Source organism: Crocodylus porosus, unplaced genomic scaffold (assembly GCF_001723895.1).
Source record: "Crocodylus porosus isolate Cpor-Errol unplaced genomic scaffold, CroPor_comp1, whole genome shotgun sequence".
Lineage (NCBI taxonomy): Eukaryota > Metazoa > Chordata > Crocodylia > Crocodylidae > Crocodylus > Crocodylus porosus.
Window position 1 is genome coordinate 120,619,038 of NW_017728943.1, and position 17,359 is coordinate 120,636,396.

The 17,359-nt window shown below is 44.3% G+C and overlaps 2 protein-coding genes across 2 annotated transcripts in view; one reads left to right on the forward strand and one right to left on the reverse strand.

The window, feature by feature from the left end:
* The window catches only part of GINM1 (glycoprotein integral membrane 1), a 30,534-nt gene extending 22,929 nt beyond the window's left edge, over positions 1-7,605 (reverse strand). Inside the window, exon 1 of the mRNA XM_019550098.1 lies at positions 7,461-7,605. Coding sequence (XP_019405643.1) covers positions 7,461-7,565 — 105 coding nt within the window. The 5' untranslated portion in view covers positions 7,566-7,605. The remainder of the gene's footprint in view (positions 1-7,460) is intronic.
* Positions 7,606-10,949: 3,344 nt separating this feature from the next.
* The window catches only part of PPIL4 (peptidylprolyl isomerase like 4), a 33,453-nt gene continuing 27,043 nt past the window's right edge, over positions 10,950-17,359 (forward strand). Inside the window, exons 1-4 of the mRNA XM_019550099.1 lie at positions 10,950-11,060; positions 14,059-14,126; positions 14,213-14,277; positions 16,859-16,976. Coding sequence (XP_019405644.1) covers positions 10,991-11,060; positions 14,059-14,126; positions 14,213-14,277; positions 16,859-16,976 — 321 coding nt within the window. The 5' untranslated portion in view covers positions 10,950-10,990. The remainder of the gene's footprint in view (positions 11,061-14,058; positions 14,127-14,212; positions 14,278-16,858; positions 16,977-17,359) is intronic.

Genomic DNA, 17,359 nt, shown 5'->3' on the forward strand with positions numbered 1-17,359 from the left:
TGTGTCTATGGCTGAATCTCTGAATCGATTCAAAGGGTTCCAATTCCATTCAGAGATTAAAGGGTCTGCTGATTTGATTCAGATTCAAAGATTCAGCCACCAAATTGGGCTGAATCTCTGCCAAATCAAATCAGGGACTGAAGCTTCGCACAGCCCTAATGATAATGATTCAATAACCCAACCTGTCTATTTCTGCTTTCTGTTTCTATGACAAGTCACTTCGAAGTCCACAGGAGCTAGGATGATTTAGTCTCAATTCAAGTGTCAGTATTTATCAACCTTTTCATGATCCTACAGGACCAAGAGTCACAGGTCTTACCAAGCATCCTCTAATTTAGCATTAGGCCAAAGCTAATTTTATCATCTTCAATAATTTTTTTTCCTTCTCCAAAGGAAAATATACATATCCAATATGCAAAATTACATTCAATAACAAACAAAAATCATAAATATCATCTCATTTAGAACTGTCTAAATACACATAACTTTTTAAAAACAAAATCAGACCTTGCAGCATTTGGAAAACTGAGTTTAGTTTCAACCCTGAGCAGGAGCTGAGACCAACTGAAAACCAGGTGTCTGTTTTTAAACTGCCAATGTCTCTGCCCATGATACTCACCTGTCAATTCACTGCCATATACACACGCCCTCAGACACAACCTGATTTATAAACCCCAAAATAGAAACAACTGAAAAGTTATTTATGCCTGTTACAGGAAGTGGATGTCTATACTGGATTCTTAAGATTTCCCACTATTGTTTTAGCACTTGTACACTGTGTACATGTACAGTAGCACTGCTACTGACATATGTGGATCTGCCCTAAGCAATTTTAGAGTGGTAAAAACAGAGCAAAGGCCAGTGTGATATTTGTGCTTCTCTCCTTCTTAGCAGCAAAGTAAGATAACAGGATTGTTCTGAATTTAAACAAAATCTGTAAAAATAGCAAACCAGGCCCTTTTTTCCTATTCTGCACTACTCACTGCTGCTATGTTGCAAAGGAATCCAGCTGTGAAAGTAAGGGCAGGATGGAAAAGCACTGCCAATGGAGGAAATGGAAGCAGGATAAGAAAGGAATGGTAGTACAGGAGAAGGAGAAGGAAGGGGGGAAAAAAAAGAACAGGATGAATTTACAGGAAATATTCACTGCCCACCAGTTTTTATAGATTTTTTCAATCCATACAAATCGTTACAATGTCTACATAGGTTTGGTTTTTATGAAAAATTCATTGCAAAGTCATGCTGCTTAACCACACAGGAAACCTGGACTCAGGAACAAGGCTTGTTACAAAGCCATAGGACATGAGAAATAATTGTATAGGAAGAAGTTATCTGATTTAAGCCCCCATACAATTTCCTTAGTACACCGTTACTCCTAGGAAGTCCAGCACATTCTTGCTAAGTCACACACATAAAGGCCCCATCTACAAATTCTACTGCATTACAGAGTCTAATTACAACTCAGATATCCCCCTAAAACTGATAAGAACAAGGTCCTTTCTGGACTAAAAATCTCTTACAAAATCACAAGCTCACCGAATGATTATATGGATAACAGCTTTTGAAGGTTATTACCATGGGTGGTTGCAAAATTTGGTAAAGCGGGTACAGAACTGACTGATACTGTAAGAGTAGCTACACCCTCACTTCGCCACATGGATAAGCAGACTATGCTGTAGAAGCAACAGCTGGGGACTTTTAAGTCCCCAAATCAGGTAAGAATCCCCCTCTCTCATCTGTGCTTCCCTCTGCCCCTCCCATTCCACTCTTCCTCCCCCCACTGCTGCCTCTGGCTGCCCCAGGGGTGGAAGGAGCTCCAAAAATGCTCCTGACCTGCTCTAGATAGGCTATATGGGGAGCCAGGCTCAGTTGGGGATAGTAGTACTGGAGGCAGCAGGCAGGTTTCCCTTCTGTGACCCTGCTCCCAGGCTGGTAGAAAACAACAGGGGGGGAGGGGGGGAAGGGGAAGGAAATCAGGCAGGGAGGAGGAACCCACATGCCACTGCTCCAGTTCAGCCCAACTCCTCACACAGTCTGGATGGAGCAGGGTAGGAGCATCTCTAAAATTTCCTCTGCCCCTGGGGCAGCCAAAGACAGAGGGGACAGTGGCAGCCATGGACAGAGAAGGAAGAAAACAGGAGGGAAGAGGAGAGGACATACCACTGAGCACGGAGGGGAAGGGAGAGGGGATTTCTTACCTGATTTGGTGACTTATAAGAAGTCCCTGGCTGCTCCTCACAAAGTCTGGTCTGGAAAGTGGGGGGGGAGGGGGAGAGAAGTGCGACTGCACCAGTGCGCCCCTCTGAATCAGCCCTTGCCTACTGCACCGAGAACTGGAAGGAGGCGATCCTGTTACACAGGCACAACTAGGACTTCCTGTTTGCTCATAAGAATAATAATACCAATAAAAGTTTGTCAAATAGACTACAGATAGTAAAAAACATGGTGGTCCGGGGGTAACACACTTATAGCTTCCCTCTATAATTCAGAAGGAATTTCATGACACAATAGAAGCTGTGACCATTTTTTGCTATGGTTGAAACAAGCCTAAGAACTGACTTGGAAATCAGGTTCCAAATTTCATATTTTAGGCTGGTCTAACCAGTTACAGTGTAGGCTAAGACAGATGCCACCTAGAGGACCCAAGCATTTAGTCTGGTTTTAAAATAGTACTATGGTCCAGTAATACTCCAAACTGTAGTTATGTTTGTAACTGAGTTAAGGAACAACTATACTGGAACCAGGTTTCCTGATGTACTTGTAGGACCAAAAATGACAGCCCCGGTCACTTTACAAAGTTTTTTCTTACAAAAAAATCCACTGCTGAGCTTTTCTATAACTAACACTTTGACAGAACACTTATTAAACTAGGCAGTATAGTTTTAGCGTAAAAACTTAAAATTAAGCTCTACCTGTAAGAAAAAATTAGATGATTACACATGAGACCTGCTTTTCTTGCATGGGTACAATTGCTTGCTTACTTCCTTCTTTGCAGAAGTTCTTCATGTAAATATTCTTATTCTCCTCTTTTTCCTGGTTACCTTCTAGAATTTCTCACTATTAAATCATATTCACGCTATGAATATTTTACCAAATGTTTTCAAGGCACATACTTAATTCCGAGACAACAGGAGAACATCATGACATCATACTGCATTCATTTAATAAAATATGCATGGGAAAATGCACAAAGATTTCACAACAAGTTTGGAATACATTCCTGGTTATCACTGCAAGACAGATTTCTTCTTTGGTTTTAACAGGGCATTATTAACATAGCCATATTCTACAAATATTTTTAAAAGGTGACTATTGCATACATCAGTGCACACATATGTGGTTTACATAGTGATGGTTAAATTATCTGAACAATCTCAATAACATTATTTTTCTGCCTTGAAAAAACTGAACACTCCCAAAACATTTTAGTATTCCATAAATAGATATTATTCTGAATACTATTATTTTTCTTGCAGATAAGCAAGATGCCACATATCTGACAAATATGGAAGCCACTTAAAGTTAAAAAATGGAACCTAATTAAACATAAATTATCAAAAAGCACTCACGATCTAGATGCTCAACCATATAATTTATTTAGACAGATAAAAATCAGTGGTGATACAAATGTAAAACAGAATAATAATAAAGCCATAAAACCAAACCAACTGTGCTTTTAGACATTTCTTCTCATCTGGCTCATACTAAGAAACATTTAATTAAAAAAATACACTAATTCTTACCCAAGCATTCAAAATTATATATTATACCTATAATTTTTACTAGTAAAAAACAAATAACTCCTTTCTTCTGTTTTCCTAGCTTCCTTTGTTTGATCAGGTCACTGAGGACTTGAAAGGTACATTTCAAGTCAGTCTTATTCTTGCAGTATTTTAAAATTTTTCAGTACACCCTGAACATATTTATATAAGATGTACTTAAAAAGTAACTTTGGGAAATCAATTCTGAATTTCTACTGTATGTCAAATGATTCATCCAAATTGTGACCTAAATATTGCACAATCCAAAAAAAGAGGCGGAGATAAAACCAGTATTTTAAAAAGGGCTTATTTGAGAAGTCAGAGGTATTGAGCAACAATGGAAGATCTCAAATACCAGAGCTAAACAAAACTATTTCAAACTTATGAAGTGATTTACAGGCCAATTACTTTTATGCACACATTTCAATTTTTTTCATTCTGTTACAGTTTCCCATAATACATTTCCTGAATTTAAAAAGTTACCTTCCTAACCTACGCTTGGAGACTAACTTTAACTTCAGAGTTAAACAAAGACTTTCAGCAATCAGCAGTATTCCACCCACTCGCCATTAAAGTGATGACTGTACACAGCGCTCACTCACAAAACATATTTGAAAATGCTAACCATTTGCTGAAGTTGTGCAACATCCACATGCCCACAGACCCTGAACTATTCAGTGCTACGATTACTCTGCCATTATAGCCCTTGCATAATACTTGGGTTTGTGAAGCCTATTTTCAGTTCCTTCAGTAGATATACTGCAACTAGTCAGTTCGTATTTAGACGGGAGAGACACTCCTGTTCAGCACTCTATATATTTTATGTCCTCTATATCCAAAATGGTCCTCTGTACACTAGGAAAATTTGCTCAGCTAAAATAAACATTTCCTCACTCCATATGAGGGAGTCTTTCAGATGACTGCCAACTGATATAAGAAACATTTCAAACAGATCTCAACCTTTGGGCACAAAAGTAAAACTGAGACAAATCTATTCATGTCACAACTGCTGCTGTACAATTTCCACACACAGTTAACATAAACAGTTGTAAAAGATGACAGTTTATCATCTTTTACAAATAGCAAGCTTCTGCTGAGCCTTAATCTTACAAATACATGCACAAATGCTAAGGAATAGTTCCTTGGTACAAAAGGACTTCAAACACAAGGCACTGCATGGCATAACAGCACAACCCTTTTCAGACACCCGGCCTCGAGATATGGAATCCACAGCCTGCAGGTGATGCCTAAGCCAGGGGCAGGCAACTCACAGAGCCATTTGCTCCAGCCTGCAAATGGGAGGCTCCAGCTGCAGCTCTCTCCATGCCACATGGAAAACACTGGCAGCAGCAAATGGATCATGTCTGCCCTTCCACCTCTGACCTGAACTGAATCACTCCAGCTCACACCCTAAGAAGAGTGCCAACTTGTGGCCTAAGCTTCTACAACGCATGGAGAAGCTTAAGTGCCTCAACAGAGGCTTCATAACAGTGTCAACACGCTAAGCTACTGGAGGGGAGATACCAAAGAATTGTTTGTCTAAAATCCCCTCCTCCCAGAGGCTTAGATACCTAAACCTTGGCTGCAAGGAGCTACTTGTTAGGTCAAGCTTCAGAGCCCAAAGATGTATGCATTTAAGTCATCTCACCAAAAACCTGAGGGGGGGGGGGAGGTGTCACATTTCTGTTAAGACACAGCCAAAGGAGGCCTCTATTTTGTATACAATAGCCCAGGGGTTACGGACCCTGTAAAGGACACAGGAGGCTCCTATCAGTCCTAGGAATTCTGCTGGCGGGGGGGTTCAAATGCACCTCCAAAAGACTGCCACAATCACCAGGTTATTTGCTAGGATGAAACAGACCAGCAAAGACTCCCTATGCCTGATGAAGGGTGACTGGGCCCAAAAGCGTGCAAAGAACTTTTTCCCCCAACTGCCTAGTTGGTCTAATACAAGATATCACATCTAATCAAAGAACCTTGCCTGCCTATGTCCTTAGACCAACATGGTTACAACAAAAACTCAGCAGGATAAAGCAGAGGTTTTCCACTGAGTTCAAAGGTAAGGAAGAGGAACTGTTTCCACCACCACCTCCTTCACCATCTTATTGTCTTCCAGTGATCATACTTTATAATTAAAGTGACCTCAGCCACTGTGTTTTATGTGAAGCTCAATCATGCTGGTGTGTTAGGGAGGACCAGAGCATGTCTGCCAGACTAGGCCCCTCAAAGGAATAGGGGAAAGAAACTATCAAGATCAGGATTAGTAGTATATTTAGTAGGCATGACAGAGGTGCTGAGTCTTGCCAACTGGGAAGCAGTTCTGTGCCAGCACAGAAGCAGTACTTTGTGTACCTGAGGAACTTTACTGGCAAAAATGTTGGCCTTAGTTTTTAAGGACCACATTCTTGGACTGACACCTAAATTCTACCTAAGCCAATGGTTCTAAGCTTAGAAAAATGCCAGCTCTTAGCTTTCCAAGTCATTTCTTGACTGCAGGAAAAAAAACAACCAAGCAATTCTTCTGTTGCAAAGAACTCAGACAGACTGTAACAGGTCAGGATACTTTTGACACTATGGTTTCCTATTTGAAGTTTCTGGGTTTCTTTTGTGAACTGTGCATAGGTGTCTGCACATTTAACAGTGCTTCTACTGCACAACACCCTTAGAAGAGTCTCGCAGCAATCTGCTTAATAATCACTGACCTAAGTGTTTTGGGAACTCTGGGGCTAAACCATTCACATGGTCGGAACCTCAGTCTCACACCTGAGAACCCCTCCCAGAATAGTTGAGTACAGTTCCCCTACTCGCGAGGAAAGGCTGACACCAGAAAGCAAATTTAGATTTCTTATCTTGCAACATAAAATGTACTACTACAGGCCTTTTCTGTAATCAGGTTTTTTAGAACATTTTTTTTCATTTAATCCAAGTTACAGGGATGAGACCACGGTAACAAACTCACTTGACAGCTGTTGTCAGGATAATGCAGCAGCTCTTTCCTCGATTCACATTTCTGTGGTCAAACGCTCTGAAGTTTGCTGCTATTGTAATTAAAGGCTGCGTTAGCCTCAATTCAACTAACAGCACAGGAAAAAATGCCCAGCTTTTTTGTGGTCATTCTAGAGGCCACCGTACACGTGCCTCACAAAATGTGCTCTGCCCACGGAAAGGCCCTTTGCATGGCCACAAAAATCCGTTACACGCAAAAACCCAAGGGACAGAGCTAACCATGGGAGAAAACATTTCAGAAGCATGCACACAGATGATGTGCACGCACAAACACACATGCATGCACACACAGCAAGTGCGCTCGTGCGCACATACACAGGGGCTAGATTAGATGACATCCATTCCAGCCCTTCCCATGACTATGACAACACACGAGAGACACGCATATGGACCCATGCGCCCTGTGAAAACAGATGCGAAGTGCACGTGTGCACACGCACAGCCTACAAGAGATGCCCAAGCCACGGCAACCTGAGGCCCACAGAGCCACAGACGCATGTGCACGCACACAGACACGCACACATAGGCAAATCCCTTCCTCCCCACCCCGCCTCGGGGTCCCGGCGGAGGGGTGCTGCCCGCCGGCGGAGGCAGCCCCGGAAGCCACCAGCAGGCGACGGCCGGGGTGCGGGTGCTGCCCCTGCCGGCCCGAGACGCGCCCGCCCGGTGGAGCACGCCCCCTCCCCCGCGCACCTGTCCGAGCGGCGCCGGGGCGGCCCGGGCGGGCGGCAGCAGCAGGAGCAGCCCCAGGGCGACGAGGAACAGGAGGAGCCCGCGCGGCCCCGGCGCCGCCTCCATCTTGGGAACCGACGCCCGCCACACTGCCAGGCGCCGCGGCGGCCGGAGGCGGGGCCGACGCGGCGGTGACAAGCGGGGCACGCCGCTCCGGAAGCTCCGTCGCGGATTGGCCAAGCGCGTGGCCAATGGGGCTGCGTGCGACGGCGCTTGCGCGTCACGCCTCGCCCCGGCGTTGGCCTTGCTCCACCGCCTAGGGGGCGCTGAAGTGTCGCCCGAGCCTACCCGCTGCTGCCTGCGGGAGTAACGCATGCGCAGTGGGGAGGGGGTTCTGGCCTGGAGTCGAAGGGGCAGCGGGGAAGAATTGTCTTTCTCTTCCCCACGCAGACAGGTTCCGCATAGGAGACCTGTGCCCCCTGCAGCCCCCTTAAGAGAGGAGGCCGATAGTGCCTGTGCATGGTGCAGGCTGGCTCTGGTCCTCAATGGTGTGGACCTCCTGTTCAGTGTTGCCAACTCTCATCATTTTTGGCATTGCTCTTAAAAGTGTGTGCTTGGGGAATGTGAAAAAACCTGAGCTCTTTCTTTTATGTAGATACTTAAATATAAATAAAAGAAAGAGGTAAGTTTTTCACATTCCCCAGGCGTAGGCTTTTAAGAACAATGCCAAAAATCAGTTGGCAACGCTGCGTATTACTTTGCTGAACACCAGCATGGCCACTGTTTCCATCACCGCCCTTGCTGCCCTCTTGTTATGCAGCTCGCGGTGTGCAAAGGCCCCATGGAAAGCAGGGCCATGAGTACCCCGCTGGCTGGTCTGTGGGATTGCTTACACATGCTGGCAGGAGTAAGTTGAAGTGACACATGCCTGGTGATGTGTTGTTCTCCACCAGTGGGGCATAGGTGGTGTGTATTTTAGTGGCTGGAGTACCAACAAGGAGCTGATGGTGATGCCTGCATAGGGGGTTGTTCTGATCACAGACTTCAGGAAATAAACCTAAAAATGCTTAGCTGTGAAGTAGTTACATGATGCCGCCTTAACATACAACTGTGCAGAAAAATAAGGGGCCCAATCCTGTCCTGGTGAGTTTATAGTGTACACAGAAGTTTACATTAGTATTTTCAGTATGTTCTAAAGCAAGTAGGCATCCAACTTCCTTTGGACATCCGGGCATGAGTGCCTAATTTTTTGGGCCCCAATGAAAATCCCATCTTTTATATTTCCTCTTTAAATCCCTCTGCCCAGTGTCCTCCCCTCTCCCCCCTTGCAGCACTTATCAACCTGTGACCTCACTGCTGTCCCTGTTATCATGAGGGTATCTGTCTTGGGTGCTCCTTTTGTGGTTGGGGGAGGAAGGGGAGAGACAGAGCTGGATGTATTGTAACCAGTACTGCAGAAGTTGATGTAGTCTTGGGTACCATGTAGCTGCCCTGAGCATAGAGCTGTGCTGCTACCCCTCTGAGTGCCCCATTCATAAATTCTTCCTCTAAAGCATCTACCACTGTCACTGTCAGAGAGGGAGTACTGGGCTAGATGAACCATTAATTGTTCTAACTTGCACTTAGCCCATATTGTCCTAAGTGGTAGATTGTGACTAATTCTTTTCCAGACCTGATAAAGGCTGCTTGAAGCCCCAAATCTCTCTCCCAACTGTATAAGGTGATTCAGTAAAAGAGATTCCTCATTCCCCAAATCTTGTTTCTCTTGTTAAGCTTTAATTACCTCATTTGAAGAACAGAATCAGGTCTGCTAAGGATTACTGGTATTAGAATTAATTCCATCCCTCTTTTTGCTCTGAGTCTTCACAGGAGATTTGTGCTTGGTAAGTTAAACAAGGTGTGTAGTCAAAGATTAAAATCTTCTACAGAACATTCAACAGAACATGTAGTGTTTCTATTTACACCCATGTTGTTGGAACCACTGGGAAATCAATGGCGTTGAGTTTAGATGGAGACAGGGGAAACTAGGGAGGTTGCATTGGTGCACTTGCAACCCCTTTGATTCCTGTTGATTAAAACCAGTTGCCTGGCAGTGGCATTGCCTAGTCAGGCGATGTTGAGGAAGTCAATCAATTTCATGGTTTCTTGTAATCCATCTGATCTTTTCTGAGCTCTTCATTCCATGTGTTAACAACCCTCTCCTTTTTAATGGTCTTGATGTTCCACCAATCCAGCCCCCCATTGCTTTGCACTGTTGCTATCTCTTAACAAAGGTGCAAGCAAAGTCTGGATTGGGCCTATGGTGAACTCTATTTCCCAGCAGCTCCCAGCTGCATCACTGCAGCCGGTTTCCATGGAGACCCCAGGAGTGTCAGAGCTGTGACTTCATGGGGCCAAGTTTTCCATGGAGATGGCCCCCAGCAGCATTGGCAAAGCACTGCAGCAGGGCAGGGAGCTGCTCCAGGGCCCTGATCTTGTGGCAGCACAGGACAGCGTGGTCTGGAGCTGGGACAGAGCTGAGGTCTGCTGCCCACATGCCTCAGGCAGGAGCATGCAGGCAGCAGATTGCACCTTTGCCTCAGCTCCGGACCATGCTGGCTGTCATCGCTGTAAGATCCCAGCCCCAGCCCTGAAGCAGCTCCCTCTGCGCTGTCATGGCCATGCTTTTCCTGGATCTCCATGGAAACTAGATGCAGGCAGCCAGAGCCATTTTGCCCACCCCCTATGATAGTGGCTCCCAGGAATGACACCCCTCCATCACTGCCCTGCAGACTGTATTGAACTCATTCCAGTGAAGTCATATATATGTTTGCTTCAGTCTTAAACTGCGTAACACAGCCCTTGGCTCCTAGCCTTAGTGAAGCATCTAGTTTCAAGTGGAGAAAAATACGCATTGCTTCCACATGTGAGGATGCACCTCACTCTCTGCACCTCTTTTTCATACTTCTACATCCTCCCACCGATGGGAGCTACATTAAAGTTGGTGGAGGGGGGAAGGGACCTGGCACCTCTAAACCACAACTGTGGAGAGAGGGGTGTTGGCTGTAATTGTGTTGGTCTAGGGACATAGGCTGGCAAGTTTCTTTGGGCAGATGTGAGATCTTATTAGACCAACTAAATAGTTGGAAACATTGTTCTTCACAAGCTTTCCAGCACAAACCCACTTCAGGCATTGGGAGTCTCAGGCATTCAGGATCTGGGCCTGAATGCTTGCAAATAATTTTTTTTCCCAACTATTTAGTTGGTCTGATAATTTACCCAAAAAACCTTGCTTGCCTAACTGAGCCTGCAAGCAGGGAACAGATACACCTTCCAACCCTAGATATAGGACATGCGCATGCACACTGAAGGCACGGAGGACGCAGGCTTTTCCCCCCGGACAGCCCCGCCTCTCCCTGCGTCCTCCAATACGCTGCACACCGTAGCCCTCCGCAGCGCAACCGATAGGGGGCTCTTGTCACGCCTGAGGGGTGCGTGTGCGCATGCGTGGAGGGCTTCACCCGGGCGCAGGTGGGGGAGGGGGAAGCGGAGGTGGAGGGTGGTGCCGGGCTATGGCGGTGCTGCTGGAGACCACGCTGGGCGACCTGGTGATCGACCTGTACACAGAGGAGCGGCCGCGTGGTGAGGCGGGGGCGAAGGGAAAAGAGCCAAGGGCCGGGCCCGCCACGGGGCGAGTGATCAGAACCGCGCTATTACCAACCACCACTCACACCGTTAAAGGCCGGGAAACGCTGCGCAAGCGCGAAGGGGGGTGGGGGGGGGCGGGTTGCGCTAGGCTGGTGGTGGTGCGCATGCGCGAGGGGTGGCAGGACGAGATTGGAGGGTGTTTTGAGCCGCCCGTGGCGGGCGAGCTGGCTGCGCCTGCGCGGTGGCTGAGTTTTGACGTAGGAAACAGCTGGGGGACAGAGAGAGTCATAGACCTGATGATTCCTGGGACAGGGGCAACCAACCTGAACGGAGAGGCCAAGGAGAAGAAAGTGGGGTAGTGGATTAGGCAGGGAGCAGAAAGCAGAGCAGTGGATCAGACAGGAAGAGTGTGAATTGGGAAGGGAGCCCAGGGCATGGAGCAGAAAGCAGAACAGTGGGTTAGGTGGGGAACAGAAAGCAGAGCTGGAAAGAAAGGGCAGTGGTCTGGGCAGGGAGCACAGTACATGGAGCAGAAAACAGAGCAGTGTATCAGGCAAAGTACTGAGTGCTGGGCAGAGCTGCAGATAACTGGGCTTATTTCACCTGGGGAAGAGAAGACTGGGGGAGTCAGTTGTAGCCTTCAATAGGTGAGAATCCAGCAGAGGGCAATGAAAATGGTTCGCGGTCTGGGGTCCATGATTTCTGAGGTGAGGCTGAGGGAAGTGGGTTTATTTAGCCTCCAGAAGAGAAGACTGAGGGGGGATTAAATTGCTGCTTTCAACTACCTGAAGGGGGTGGGGATCAAAAGAGGATGGAGCTAAACTGTTCTCAGTGGTGGCAGGTGACAGAACAGGGAGAAATGGTCTCAAGCTGCAGCAAGGGAGGTTTAGGTTAGATATTAGGAAAAACTTTCTCATGAACAGGCAGTCTAGCGAGGTGGTGTAATCTCCATCCCGGGAAGCTTTCAAGACCCAGCTAGACAAAGCTTTGTCTGGGATGATCTAGTTGGGGATGGTTCTGCCTTGAGCATGGGGTTGGACTGGATGACCTCCTGAGGTCCCTTCCAACCCTCATTTTCTATGATAAGGCAGGGAAAAGGGCTCAGCGTGTCATTCAGGGAGGGCATACAGCTTAATTTGTAGCATACCTGCCAACAAGTTTGGCCTCCATTGGTCCAGGATTTATACTAGAGGAAGAGATTGTTTTTCATGCTGTCTGTTCATTGGCCCAACTGTATAGTTATTGTTTATACATATAGTTACCACCTTGGGATACCAAATATGCCTCTTCAGGCTCTGGCCTGAGGAACAGCTGATTAGTGCCCAGAAGCTTGTCAAATTTCTCTCCCAGCTATGCAGTTATTCAGATAAAAGATGTCACCAAAACCCCTTTGCTTTTAGGGAGCTCCTCTTAGAAACCAGGTTCAAAGGGGAGGAATTGATGTAACTCAGCAGCTTGAGCACTGATTTCACAGGATCTGAATTCACAGAAACCCTGCTAGAAAACAGCTTGGTTGTCTCTTGTTTTTTATTTATACTTTGAGCCCTTTTTTCTAAAGAAAGGGCATATTTCCTTGTTTGGTAAGGATTAGAGCATGTTTTTGCAGCCAGATGCAGCATTTATACTAAGTTTGGTTCTCCTTCCCAGTCTAAGCAGGAGGACACACTACACCTAGTACATTAAGCCAGTGGGGGCAAGCCTTTTTGGCAGGTGTGCCCTTCTGAATGCCACGCCAATCCCTTTCCCCTGCCTGATGTACTGCTCTGCTTTCTACGTACTGCCCTATCTCTTGCTGTGTTGCATGACCCATCTCTGCTTTGCCATGTAGCATATGCAGAAGCACTACACAGCAGTAGCACGTTTGCCTAAGGTCAGTCACCCCTAATTTAAGCAATAGTTTATTTATTTTTGAATAATGTGCAGTTATTCAGAATCCTAAACACATTTTTATTGTTCTAGGAAATACTGAGTGACTTGTCTTACATAACATATAACTTTTTGTTCAGGAGTTGCATCAAGCCATAGCATAAATTAAAATTGAAATGCACAAAACAGTGAAAGTAGGTTTTTATTAAATAAAACAATTTTAAATATGCTGGACATGTAGGGGGGAAAGAAAATCCCCAAACATCTCACATTAAACTAGCTAACTTAATGAAAATATTGTAGTTAATGAACTGATCTTATGGTTGCCATATCCTTCAAGATTTTGGAGCAAGTAAATCTCTTCAGAGGCCTCATTTTTAGTGCCCTGTTGTTTTCTAACCTTTGGCAGCCAATGTCAACTTCTTCAATATTATTTAATATCTATGAGTCACAGATTTTAATAAAGATGGATCTTTGATTTAGATTGTCATACTTTCACATTTCATTTTAGATAGGATTATATTTTAAGAGGAATAACATTTCTTATAGATTTTGATTCCAGTTTAAGCCTATTTTTATTTTGAAAAATAATTCATTTTTGCAATTAGGATATACGTAAGTAGAAGGGATTTGGGATGTGAAAAGTTTGTGGTGGTGAAGTTAAATGTGCAAGTTTTCTGTATACAGGCCTTAGGTTCCATGTATAATTTCAAGTGGATGTGGATTTTTAAGTTTTTTTCTTATTTATACATCTCAGTTCTTATCAGGAATCAAGTTGTCATACTACACACAGTAGAAATCTTGGTTTATACATCAAAATACCAAGTAAATGCATTAGCTAGTAAATTGAAAGGCCAACTATGACTCTGTCTCTGGGAACTGTTATTTAGGAAAGCCTGGAAACAAGGGAAGGGAAATAGATGTAGTTGCTTGTTGTATAAATAGCATATAAAATCCTAGATATGACTGGTGAATTTGGGTTCTAGGAAGAGATCTGTTCCTTAGACGTACATAAGTGCTCAGAGAATAAGAAAGTACTAATACAGGTTTTAAAAAAAATCTGCGTGCAAATTTAATTATTAATAGAATGTTGTTTCCTATTAAGTTTTGGTACAATTTCTTACAGCTTGTCTGAATTTTCTGAAGCTTTGCAAAATCAAATACTACAATTACTGCCTAGTTCACAATGTACAGGTGAGTGTATAATGGACTTTTTTTTTTTCTTCTTTGTCTAAACTTACAAGTACCCAGACTAATTGCTTTGTACTTTGCTGTTATAGAGAGATTTTATTATACAAACTGGTGACCCCCAGGGGACTGGACGTGGAGGGGAGTCTATTTTTTGGTGAGTAAAACATGTTTTTGTAGCTAAAATGAAGTGATCTAGCACTTGACCCTGTTTAGACTTGCTTAGCTACCTTCAGCAGGCAGGATTCACTGTTGGGGTACAAGATCTTCTCCTTTTGAGGGTGCAGACAGACATGTGCCCCATTCTAACTCCCCATTCAGGCCCCCACTCTGACATAAAGCACCATGAGTTAGAGCGCCTCCCTCAACCCAACAGACATTTACCTGATGGATCATGGGACAGAAGAGAATGGAGTCTGCCTTGACCACCCCTCCTGGCCTGGCTGCACTGCCCCTCTTCCCATTCCTGTCCCCCTCCTTCCAGCTCTGGGGCTGACAGCAGGGAGGGAGGGAGAAGCAAGCAGCAGCACTCTGCCAACTGGTCCTGAGCTGTAGGGGGGAGTGGGGTGGATTGGAGCCCCTCCCCGTCTTGTGGACCTCCCTCTTCCCCTCTAGCCGCCCCTGGGTGGGGTACTGGCAGGGGAGCCAGACCAGGCCCTCCAGGTGAGGGGTTTCTGATCCCTGCTCCAGCTCAGGCTGGGCAGGCTGGCAAGTTGTGCTGATCCTTTCCCCCTCTCTGCTTTACCTGGTCTGAGCTGGGTGGGGGGAAGGTGGTGGAATGCTGCTTGCCTCCCTCTCCCATCTCCCTCCCTGCCAACCCTGGGGTTATGCTGGGCTGCATCAATGCAGCCCTGAACACAAGAGAAATTAACTCTAGGGAAGAAGACAAGTTCCCTAAGGCACTTTTTTAAAGCAGAGCATCTTCATCTGTTACCTCATTTGAGGAGGGCTAATTTTTCTCATGATTGGCTACTTTAAAAGCTCTCTGTAGCCATGCACATGCTCTACAGCTATGCTGTGACACTTTAAAGGGCCCAATCATGTGAAAAAATGTAACTACTGTCTGTGCTCTTAATCTGTTGATTCCTTGTGTATTGCCTATGCTGTCTTTTGGTCCTATAATACTGTATTTTCCCAAATACCTGTCTTGGATTTGGGTAAATAAAGTACTTAGTCGTCTTTTTTCTGGACAGCATACTACCCTCTGTACTTTTGACATCAATTTAATGATGGATATATACATGATGGTATGTTTGGGTACCTACACAGCGTGAACCAAACGAGCCCCTCTGTGGAAGGCATCTCAGTATGTGATAAACTGGTGTCTCTGTGAAAGACAACATGTTTCTCCCGTAGCGCTGAGAAATTTGAAGGGATGCCCTTCTAATTGTACCTTATGGCAAAAACATCTTTATTTTTAAAGGAGATGGAACAGGTGTATCTACTAAAATTTCTATATTTGTGTGTGAAGACCATGCTGAACCCTCCATCAAAATCTGTAAAGTTAAAAAGAAAATCATACTCTTCTTATAAAACTTCATCTTCCAAAGTAATACATTTAGCAGTTGGAGTCATTCAGACAGCTGTGACTAATTTTAATTAATTTTGAAATCTTCCATAAATGTGTCCTTTGAAAATGGTGTTTTATGGGGAAAATGAGTTGAAATCATGTAAAGGATGGGGGGAGGGAAGGACACAAAAAAGACTATTTATCTCCGGGTAATTGAATCATGGAGCAGAGTACAGATAATTGGACTATTGCATATTTCATTGATTAACACTTCCAGATTTCTTTTGGAGGAAGTGCACAGAAAAAAATGCAGGTTCATACTAGTCTATAATGGAGTCAGAGAGATATGGCTATAACATGGGCAAACATTGTAGAGTCAACAGAAGGAGTACTCAGCTGTGTCTTTGGACCATTAAGGGTCCAAATTTATTGATACATTTAGTCATTAGATCACATCTAGTCTCTGCCTCATTTGTACTTCTCCATATGGTATACAAGTGCTACTTTATTTGCCTTGCTGTCTAATTCCTCGTGTGCTTCCTCCCCAAAATGCCAAACAGACTTGCTTCTCTTTTGTTCTGCCGCACTTAGTGGGGTTGCATCAGGTTTGATTAAAATTGGTGTAAGCAGGTTCACATCTCTTAAACTGAAAGTGTTGTTTTAAAATGATTTCATTAAACTTGTGTGACTGTGAGTATAGACCCAGTCTCTTAGCTGAGGGAAAAACAAGTATGAGATTAGACTTCAGGACTCTAAGCAGTGTCATCTAGTATACCTTGACAGTTGATGTGTGAAATTAATTTTTAACTCTTCCTGTTAGTCAGTTTTAGACTATGCCCAAATTTATTAGTTTTCTCTTTGTTTTAAAAGAGGAATTCAGAGTGTGAACCACTTTTATATGTATAAAGTTGCACTTAAGTTTTCCACACTGTACTACAAGTCAGTTTTTACAATAATTTTGACAGTCTAGCAAATTAACATTTGTACGTTGTTATACCTAGATACCAATTTTTTTAATCAACTATAAAACAAGTCACTGTAAAATGCCTCCAAGGAAAACTGTCTGTATTGTCTACAATATATATTGGCTTACCCACTCCCATGTAAATTAAACTGGCAGAGATGCAGTGTAAACGAGCAGTTTTATTACACTGTTCTATAGCATTTGTTTCATTGTTGACCTTTTTTAAGTCCTGCTGTTCCATAACTTTATTGTATATATTTTCAGTAAACTGTATGGCGATCAAGCTAGATTTTTCGAGTCAGAAAAGGTGCCAAGAATTAAGCACAAGAAAAAAGGAACAGTGTCAATGGTGAACAATGGCAATGATCAGCATGGATCTCAGGTCAGCACGCAGAGTTGGGATGCCTTGCTCTGAATCCGAAATAACCAAAGAGAAGCTGAAGAGTTTACTGAAAGTTCATTACAATGCAAATAACAGTTTACTCACACATTTCTTCCTTTGCTATGGACAAATCCATCTAAATAAGGGCAGTGGGACATATATTTTGTATAATTCCTAGTGGCAGCCTGTGTAGTTGCCCTCTGAAAAGAGGAAAAATTACTGTCTGAATCTAAAAGCTTTCCCATGTATTTAAGACATTTGCTATTGGAATTTTCTTTTTCAGAAAGGTGATTTATTCACAAGGTGCATCTACACATTGCTGTGCTTTAGTACTTCATTTTGGAAGCACTAAAGCATGGCACAATATGAGCTGTTACTGCGGC